At 51.2% G+C, this 10,759-nt stretch overlaps 1 protein-coding gene across 1 annotated transcript; it reads left to right on the top strand.

The window, feature by feature from the left end:
• The first annotated feature begins 9,654 nt into the window (after positions 1-9,654).
• LOC129598388 (uncharacterized) lies at positions 9,655-10,538 on the top strand. Its single transcript, XM_055496268.1, has 2 exons — positions 9,655-10,218; positions 10,298-10,538. The coding sequence occupies exons 1-2, from the start codon at positions 9,658-9,660 to the stop codon at positions 10,463-10,465; spliced, it is 729 nt and encodes a 242-aa protein (XP_055352243.1). The 5' UTR covers positions 9,655-9,657; the 3' UTR covers positions 10,466-10,538.
• Positions 10,539-10,759: the final 221 nt, after the last annotated feature.

Genomic DNA, 10,759 nt, shown 5'->3' with positions numbered 1-10,759 from the left:
CCAACCGCACGGGTCGTGCCTTACAGGGCGCAGTCGTTCAGACTATTCGCGCTGACCCTTCATCGCCTGCAACGAAGCCGGGCTGCACGTGGACTATCCTAGCGGCAGCTTATTTGGTCCAGTCAACACAAACACTGCCATCGACTCCACCACAGCAACTTCCACAGACGGCACCCGAAATGGTGTTCGTGCCGGTGCAGTCATAGCCAAAGTATTGATTTTCACGAATAAACATTTGTCGTTAACTTGACCCCTGCAGCCGACGCCGCCACCGATGCAGCACGGGCAGACACAGTTGAACTTGCCTGGGTCATGGACGTAAGACAGCGTCCATGACGCAGGCAGGCCCAAAAAATAGTGCAGGGAGAGAATGTCTGAGTTAAGACATCAGCGATAACTTGGTTTAAACCGATAGAACCAGCATTGAACCACCGGTGAACCAACGTATATCATGCACCAGTACGACACATCTCTCCCTGCCCTCACCCCACTTTGCTTGAACCCAGTAAACCAAGTGAGCCACGGTGAACCACCATTGAACCACCAGTGAACCACCGGCCAACCAAAGTGGGGTAAGGCGCATGGAGAGATGTACGGTACATGAAATATATTGGTTCACCGATGGTTCACTGGTGGTTCAATGATCGTTCACTGTGGTTCACTTGGTTTACTGGGTTCAAACAAAGTGAACCATCGGTGAACAGGGAGAGATGAGCGGTACATGAAATATGTTGGTTCATCGTGGTTCATTGGTGGTTCACTAATGATTCAGTGGTGGTTCACCGTGGTTCACTTGGTTTACTGGGTTCAAGCAAAGTGGAGTGAGTGCAGGGAGGGATGAGCGGTACATGAAATTTGTTGGTTCACCGGTGTTCCACCGTGTTTCACTTGGTTTACTGGGTTCAAGCAAAGTGGGGTGAGTGCAGGGAGAGAGGTGCGGTACATGAAATGTGTTGGTTCACCGGTGGTTCACTGGTGGTTCAATGGTGGTTCACCGTGGTTCGCTTGGTTTACTGGGTTTAAGCAAAGTGGGGTGAGTGCAGGGAGGGATGAGAGGTACATGAAATATGTTGGTTCACCGGTGCTTTACTGGTGGTTCACTGGTGGTTCACTGGTGGTTCACTGGTGGTTCAATGGTGGTTCACCGTGGTTCACTTGGTTTACTGGGTTTATGAAACGGTCACCTGCCAACGTTGCATGGCGAACAACCATGCAACGGCAGCGTGCGGATTCGCGGCCGGCGACTGCAACCAGAATCCGTACCGATATGGCATCAGGATTGTCACCGTCAGTACTTAGCCAGATTATCGGTTGGCGCGGCGAGTCCTAACCGGGCCAATTTAGCGCTTCCGTCTAAAGAACGTGCGGCCGAACTGCCGGCAACCGGGTTTTTCGTTTCTGGGTTGACTGGAACCAAGGAACGCCCGTTCAGGAGACGCCCTGGTCGGCAACGGGAACAACCATGGTGGTGAATTCGGAGGTCGCTGCGGGACCAGCCAGAGCAGAGCGGGGCCAGCCGCGTGAAAAGTGAACGGTCAGTAAGCGCCGGCGGCTTATTCAACCGATGTCCACCACCAAAACCGCCGGACATAACTGCTGCGCTGTTTTGCTGCCACTAGCTCTGTTACAGGCTGAACACGTGAAGTAGTAGCACTAGACCACCAACCACATGCAGTGGAACTTGTAGGAACACGGTCTTCAGACGGACTGGCGTTTCTAAGTGACCGGTTATTCGCCTTTATGATGGCGCAGCTATGGAACGAGGTGGAATTCCTTACCGAATCCTACGAATTCATCAACCTCTATAACAGCTACTTGAAAATGTAAGTAATTGAAAAATTGTAAAATGGGCTGAAAAATGTATTCATTGTTCGATGTAACGAGGGCTTGTCCTGTTTCCAGTAATGCTTTTTAAGTTAATTTTTGTCATTGTTAGCGGTAGTCTAGTTCCTTGTGCAAGAGTAATCCTGGTTGTTAAACAGATTAAATAACAACAACCACTGCAGCGGAATGGATTAACTGAGCGCCGGGTGGCCGTGAAGCCCCTAAGCTGCAAAGATTAGCACCGAGTAGAACAAATGTGCCCAAGCAGCGAGCATTCGCTCCGGGTGGCCGAGGGGACCCTGCGGAACCCGGGCGAGCGCTTGGCGGCACAATGGATTTCTTCCGACATGGGTAACGGGTTTGACTCCGGCTCCTGAATGCGCCAGAGAATCCAACCTTTTTTAATCAGAATGCCCAACCGATGCCATGGGACAAGCTTACTAGCCTTCCATAATGGAATAATCGACTTTGCGGTTGAGGTGAATGCAGCAAAGATAAACGACGGAGTGACGGTAATCCTGCTTCCAGAGTAGTTGGGCAGAACAGGTGTTTGGGAAAATGGACGCAATCGGAGAAATCCCCACACTGCGCCGATTGCCGGCTGGTCATATCTAATCTCGCATTCATAAATCCATCGGAGCGTAAACGCCGGCTGACGAGCGGGAAGCTAGGCCGGAAGAAAATCCTGAAGTCTATCTCGTTACCAGAAGCGTGGGCCGACAGTGACGTCGATACACTGTTCCAACGGCACTGGACCTGAAGCGTAGATTAAGAGATGCCTGAATAGCCGGACGGGACTCACCCGAAAATACTACACCGAGCAGCGACGTTACGCGACTGCCGACGATGGCATCAACCGGACCAATGTTGCCTTAGGGGATGCTGATCGAGCGGGTGAACTTTTCGAGAAGAGGGATGTTATTGGAGATCGCCCGGGTCGAAATGTATTTGAGTTTCATGAGAGACACATCGCCATGCCGAGGGCATTGTTGGTGTCATGTGCCACCCTGGCCAAAGATTTACTGAAGAGACTGAGCGAAGACAAGTCACCGGCCGAATTCTGGCGCCAGTATCACTACGCAACGCCAATACCTGCCATGCCGGTCGAACAACCGCCTGGTCCGATGCACTAGGCGACAAGCTGACAAGTGTTTTTTGACAAGCTACACCAGAAAACTCGAACGCCACCTGCTTCACAATACCTCCCGACCCCTCCACCGTGGTCGCCTTTCGTGCGCCCAAAATTTGTTTAAAAATCGAGGTCATCCCTTACTAATCGGTGACAAAGCGAGACTTTTTCAGATCCAGTACTGTCTAAGGATGTATTTCATCTGATTCTCTCCGAACCTCTGGGAGATTAGAACGGCGACTCAGATGTACTGCAAAATGTGGGAGGACGCCTATACTCGGGCAAGAAGACGAACAGGAGGAGGGACTGGATCTGGTTATAAACTTCAAGAATTAAAAGGATGAAATCAACCCGCCGAATCCAAAACCAATGACAAATGCCCGACTATAACGTCATCGCTCACTGGCACGAGATGGGCACCGTGAATGGGCGAGTACATAACGTGTCGGCCCCGCAAAAAACTTTGGAAATCGGCGTAGCAGAACTGTTTTGGACTGCACGGACTATTGACGCGACGACACGCGATCTTCCCATTATGCAGTATCGTGACCCGACACCCGCCAGAATCATCTTCGAGATGGAAAACCTGGAACCCAAGAAAGAGAAGTTGAAGCTTCGGACCACTACGTTATGTGGGAGGGCGTCCGGTGTCGTAAACTGGATCAGCTGCAAGTTGCTGCGATGGTTTGTCGAGCCAAACTCCATGCGCTAGAACGCTATCCAGTCGCTGCACACGAGAACACGGCCAACTGCGTCGTAATGAAGAAGACTATGGACGCGATACCACTGGGACCATATTTCAACGCAGGTTGACAAGTACTGTGTCAGCAGTCCGAAGTGTCAGCAAAGCAAGTTGCATCGTTTGCAGACGCCGGTGAAATTCCGAAAGTCGAAAAAAAGCGCCAGGTCGAGCGGCAGAAGCAGGCTATTTGGGACGTCATTTCATGGAGTGTGGTGCTAATGAAGTTTGACGTTGGCACAGGAAGCTGCCTTACGTATCCTGCATCGAACAAACTGAAGACGCCACGAATTCGAATTCTTGCCATACTTTGCGATTAACGGCCGAGACATGCGATTCATTTCAGAAACGATTACTTGGTGCCGTTTCTGTAATCCTTTTCCCGGAGGACCATCCGACCGTCAAACAGTACATCAAGCGGATTCAGGAACAATTGTCAGAGACGAACCAACTTGCCAGAATCAAGACCGATGCCGCTATCTTTGTATCGGGTCCATGATGTGGTGCACAATAACAAGAACCCGGAGCTGACTCTCAAAAAGTTTGGCATCGACATAGCCAATGAACGCGACCCAACGCGGGTGGACCAGCACACCGGAAAGTGACGGATCATCGGATTTTCCTGGCTGAACGAAGTGCGGATACGGAACCGGTAGGCCGACAAAGGGGTATTCGTTAGTGTCGGCCGGCAGAAGAAATAGCCCGAGCCGGAGGAAGTCAAGGCCGGCCCGGAAGACACGGTTTGAATCGGCAGCAGAACCCTACGGCATCCTACCAGAAATCGGTCAACAACCGTAGCGGATGCCGTCGGGTTACTCACTCGCCAAAGCAAAACGGTCATTCGCCGCAGCACGTAAGAATGCCTCTAGAGTGCACCCGCCCAGTTGAGTGCAATATTTTTCATCAAATGGGCGTGTAACAATAAGGATATTGAAAATGGCCGCGATGGATTTTATCGTTACAATCGTGCCCTTATATGGCTGCACGGATGAGGGGCTGGGATGGAAGCACGATGCCGGCATGACGATGTGACTTGGCTGCACAGTTCGGATCGAGTGTGACTTTACGGCCGGACGTGACTTTCCCCAAAGGAAGAAATAGATGTTGTGGCAGATCCTGGACCCAGCCCACATATTGCGACCTGAGAGGGATGGGACGGATGTCTTTCCTGGTTCCAAGGGTGCTACCTAGTCTCCATACCAGATAACAAAACAGTCGACCGACCCGATTGCCGAATTGAGCGGCACCGGCAGGGGATAAAAGGTGGCAATGGCACCTGCCACTGGCAATCGCCACTGGCAGTGGCATCTGCCATTAGGTGTCTGGCAAACGATAAAACGTGGCAATTGCCAGAAACGTTAGTGCTTTCTTTTTACGAAATGTAATATGAAGAACTGAAATCTAGAAATTTAAAAAAAGTAAGAAATGGTAATTTTATTTGATGGTACTGGTAGTGGCACTGGCACCGGTGCTTGAAGTGGTACTGTAGGACAATGAGAGGGCTAACTATTATGGTGATGCTCTTATACAGTTTTTATTTTTCCTTCTACTTTGTGGTCGACTTGCGTTACTGAGGCTTTTTCACGATTTCTTAGTTTCTGAGAAAAGACTAATAGGTACAAACGGTTTCTTACTGTTCAGAATTTTATCGCTCGATTGGTGGCGTTAAAAAATTCGTGTTCCAAAGAGGATTCCTTACGATTCACAGCAAAGCATGGGTTTATATAATAGTTCTATCTAATATCAAACAAAGCACAAATGGACACCTCGGGAATTTTTTTCTGTTTGATTTTCATTAACTGAAGTCATCTTCTGTGTGGGTTCCTCCGTTCCTTAACGAAGTAAGTCTGTACCAAGATGGACAGAAGCTATGGATGGGTAGATGTAGCTGCATGCCTCTGTGACAGGAGATGGAAATTAGGGAAAATTACTTTTGGAGTGCTTTTTGTAGAATTACACACCACGAAACCATAGAAAGCTAAGGCAAACAACGCACAGACCCGTAAAATTTCTAAGAAACCTAAAAAAACCTAAGAAAACTCAAAACATCTAGGAAAACCTAAGAATGACATAGGAAAATCGAGAACCAGGAACCATAAAAATCTTAGGAAACGCGTCGTCGTGGCCGCAGCTGCCCGCGCTGGGGGATTTTAGTACGGGGGCGGCGTTTTCCCAAAAATCGTCGGGGTGGCGGCCAGAAACTAGTGGGGCGGAAGGGGGCGCTATACTTTATATCCGCCCTCCCGGCGGTGAAAATTCGAGAAACTGCCGCCCCCCGGCGGCCAAAAATCTAAAAAGGGGGAGAGGGTGGTCGCCTACCGCACACCCTCCAACGCGGGCCTGGTCGTGGGGGCGGCAATACATCCAAGCAGTTTATAACCTTTTCTGAAATATTGCCGTTGAGATCTTGCTAAAATTGATGTTCCCGAGTCGCTTTAGAAGGAATTTCATATTTGTGGCATCTGCCATGTTTTATCGCTTGCCAGTGAGCTGCCACTGCCAGTGGCAATTGCCAGTTGCAGGTGCCACTGCCACCTTTTATCCCCTGCCAGCGGCACCTGGCGGGTAAGTTTTGCCTCACTGATGCTGGCTAATGAGCAGACTGCCGGGTTCCAAGTTCCACGGCTACGGATACGACCTGACTACAGCCGATGAGCTGTTCCAGCTCGACGATGCACATGCCGACCTAAAGTCGAGTTCTGCGATACCAGGCGGGCAGCGTTGTGCTAACCGACGAGCGATTGCCGGAGTTCCGGCGCTCCTAAAGGATTGGCTTCGGTTGATGAGCAGTTCCTTCACCCTTCAAAAACTTGAGAGCGGTTCAGAGCCGACCCGGCCACTGAGTTGGGCATCAGCATGGCCATCCGACCTGCTTGTGGCTGCTCTTAACGTGCCCAGATAAACGTTCCGCGGTACCGGGTGGGGTCGTTTTGCGACTCGCCGTCAGAACGGGTAAAACAGACTGGGTTGCCGTTATATGGTACCGGGTGTGTCCATCTTAGCAACCGGCAACCATGGATTGCGGGAAACGTTGCCCCGGATGCGTTGGCCGGATACCCGTGCATGTTTGGCACACGGGCAAGGATGCTTTTCGAATAGGATCGGCCGGATACAAGCCCCACGCTAAAGGAGCCTAGTCTTCTTCATTTGCCATTATCAAGTTTTTACCAGAAGACTGGACTTGTTACTATACACTAATTTTGCATTTGACAAAAATTTGTACGCATTGAACGATACGGTGCTGTTTAGCCGGATAAACGTTCAGCCGATTGACGTTCTAACATGCACTAGCTGCAAGCCGTTTATGTGAATGGTGAGTGCGCTCGTACAAGTGTGAGCGGCTGCACTGTAGAAATTTCCGTCAAGTGAAGGGTTAGGGTAATGTATAATTTTACGGCACGGGATAGCTGATTTGCTCACTCGATGGTGATGTTTTCTCCAATGAAATAATGTTTTATCATAACCGTCCACACGCACACATATCGATGCCGCAACAAAATGATGCCTCTACTACGGAGCTGCGGCAGCCGGCGTCCTGCCCCGATGTCGTTCGTTTCGTGCCACATGAGGTACTGGCCGATGGTGCATCGAATTTTGTATGCATACGATTTTGCAGGACTGCTGAATCTGGGGCGAAAAGTTCTGTCGGAGTATCCTTATACGGACATTTCGTTTAAGAACAACTCGTTCTTGCGGCAAATGTTCATATGGCTGTTCGGTGCCATAAACCAGTTTATAATTTTCCTACTCCGCAAAAGTCTCGCGACCAAATGTCACACAATAAAACGGCAGCAAAACGAGTTGTCTCAAAACAAGTTTGCTGTTGCGACGAAATACCTGGGCCGAAATGCCCCACGACAAAATGTCTCGCAACCACTTAGGCTGTCACGCAATTTTTTTCCGAATTCGGAAGAAGCGTATATTCGGCGGTGGACCGTTTTCGTGATTTGTTGACTGGAGCAGACATTTCGTTGAATGGTCTTTATGGCGCCTATCTGATATCAAATTCAAATTGTAGTCCCACTATCCGTTTCCGAATATTCAGCTTAGGACTAAAAAGACGCATATCCCCATACCCAGATATCCGTGCGCATGTGGCAAGTGCAGTTGTACGACAACCGGATATTTTAGCTGAGTCGTACAGCGCACTGCGCCGCATGAGTTCGGCATGCTGTGGGTGGGATTATGCGTCTTTTTGTCCTAAGCTGTACACTCAGTGAAATCCGTCCGCTCTCGACTAGATTCGTGCGCAATATTCTGTCCCAGTTTTAAAAGAGCCTTCCCAAGGATGTGCTTTTTTTAACGAATTCCTGCGAGACAACTGAAAGTCGGCTTACGGCAATAGGTCAAATCCAGGAGAAAATGTAGCTCTAGATGGCAGTACGGTCCGCACCGTTTACCGTCGCAAATTATGTAGCTGCGACCATAGTGCGGCAAAATAGCACAAGGCTGTTTAAACGCAGTATGCGGCAAACAAATGGCTGTTTTGCCTACCATACTGCGGCAAAATAGCTAAAGGCTATTTTAACGCAGTGTGCGGCAAAATAGCAAAAAGCTATTTTGACACACTGCAGAAAACTGCGGCAAAATAGCCTTAGCCATATGAAATCGATAATTAGCATTGGTATTTCATGATAATTTCCTGGTCTGATAGTTTCTTATTTAATTCGAAAAGAAATCCTGCTTTTCACAAGACGCATTTTCTGAAGTTCATTTGTAGTGAATTCTGCCTAAATTTCGCTCTGCATTCTGGTTTTAGGAGGAAGGCATTTTAGTGGAGCACATTTCACTGTGCACGGGCGGTGCATTGCGCATGAGCGCAAGTGTATTTCCCGTTTCGAGTCCCGACACACGTTTAAGCATGCCGAGCGGAATGCACCGCGAGAACGCCGTGGACGTTCTCTTCGACGACGGGATGATGCGATACGGACGCGTCGTGGACGTGGCCGAAGATGGACTCTTCGTCGACCTGCTCTGTCCCACCCGACGCCGTGAATTCGTCCCGTTCGACCGTCTGTACGTGCTGAGCGGGACAAGCGAAGCGGAACTGTCCCGTACCAATTCCACCGAGTTTTCCAGCGTTCCCGTGGAAGTCCTGGTGGCGGAAAGCCCGGTCGGTCCGTGGATGTGGGTCCCTGGTCGAGCGGTCAGTTTCGGGCGCGGGATGGCGCGCGGGGAGTGCCGAGGCGCCGTGGCGGAGTGGCGATGCGCGTACAGCGGAGAAGCGTGCAAAGATTTCGTCCCCAGCGAACGGATCCGTTGGACAGTGCAGACGGAGCTCAATCGTCGTCGGCTGGCGCATCGTAGCCGTCAGGCAGTAGTTGGGAAAGGCAGTTCTTCGCCGGATGAAGATGGGGCACTGCACGATCACATCGGTTCAGGAACTTTCGTCAAGCAGACTCTACAGCTGGACGAGAAATGTCGCTGCATGTCCAATGGACAAGTAGCGGCGCTCGTGAAGGGGCTGAAGCGCCACGCACTCGATATCCATCGCTGCACGGTCGCTGTGCAGGAGATCGTGGAGGGCGGTTTGGTGTACATTTGTCAGCCGGGCGATCCCAATCAGGATGATTTCCAAAACCGGCGTGTCTTGGTAAGGACCAGGGTCGGTCTGGGATATTGAATAGTTAGGTTACGTGGGTAGTGTTGTGATCAGGCTTCCCTCGTCAACTCCTATGTGAAGTGGATCAGCAAGTGTCCGTTGACGGATGAGGTCCCGGTAACGCCTGATCCGATGGCGCTTTCGATGGAACTGTGGCTGCAGGTGTTTGCGCAGCTGGACACCGTGGCACAGATGCAGCTGCGCGCGGTGTGCGCAGCGTGGAACACGATAATCGAGGAGCCCGTGCTGAGCGGCCGCATCACGCTGGGCGCCTACTTCTACACGGGCTCCGAGTGGCGCTTCAGTCGTTTTTTACCCATGGCCGCGGTCTACAAACGCCTGCAGCCGGGGACGCAGCATGTTATGATGACGCATTTCGGCGTGATGGACATGCCGACGATGAACGCCGCCATCGACGATCTACTGACGCTGTGCGATATAACGCGCTATATGGCACTGCAGCGACCCGGCATCCGACTGCGCCATCTGCATTTAAACCGCTTCAATTTTGACCTTTCGCTGGACACCGCGGGCGTCAGTGCGCGCACGCCCGAATGTGCCCTGCACCGGCCGCATCTGGCGACGGCCAAGCCGATGGGACAGTGGGACTGCCGGCCGCTGCAGGAATTCATCGCCGTCTGCGGTAGTGTGCCGTGTGCAACGCTCCTCCTGACTAACTGCGACGTTCACTTGGTCTGCTCGTATTTCTTTCGCCAACGGGTGGAACTAATCAGTGTGACGATCAAACTCCCTAGAACGCGACTGCCCATTGGGCCGGACTTCAGTGGGGCGTTGTGGGACGTCATGGATGCGACGCTGCCGGCACCGGATGCACAGAAGCTGCAGGAACTCGTGGACCGAGTGAAGGGCTGCAGACTGTGCGGTACGGGTGCAGATCAAGAACTGGCAAAAGTGGTCTGCAAGGTGCGATTGTTTTTACGGATTGCATCGGCATCTGTCGTTTCATGTCACCCAAAAGTGCTGCGCTATGACTGTTTTGCAGATGTTGTGCGCGCTGCAAGCGGCCGATCCGCGTCCCGCGGCACACTACCACGGGAAGCAGTGGTGCGTGGACGGCCTGCAAGGGCTGCAGTGGGAGAAGCTGTCGCGCATCGCCCGCCACTTCCTCGCCAACCTACGAGCAGTGACTTCACAGCCGTCTGGCTGGTGAGCCACGCATGCCTCACCATTTGGTTTCCGGAATGTTTTAGCTGTTGGTGGCACTGTGTGCACGTTTCGGGGATACGCCCATTTTCCATTGTAACGCATCTATGCTGAAATCCATTTGATTCGCTGCATTTCTTTTACTAATATATATTATAATGTTTGCTCACATTTTCAACTGGCGTATTGACTTTATTACGTGTTGCCTTATTTTAAGCTGAGACAGAGAATCATGCTAGAGAATGCAAAGCTTGACGTAATAAAAGGTAGGGTGACACCATAGCCCCCCCCCCAAACACCC

This window comes from Paramacrobiotus metropolitanus, unplaced genomic scaffold, assembly GCF_019649055.1.
Source record: "Paramacrobiotus metropolitanus isolate TYO unplaced genomic scaffold, Prichtersi_v1.0 Parri_scaffold0000121, whole genome shotgun sequence".
Taxonomy (NCBI): domain Eukaryota; kingdom Metazoa; phylum Tardigrada; class Eutardigrada; order Parachela; family Macrobiotidae; genus Paramacrobiotus; species Paramacrobiotus metropolitanus.
The sequence above is the reverse complement of the archived record's forward strand: the minus strand, read 5'-3'. Positions and strand labels throughout refer to the sequence as shown.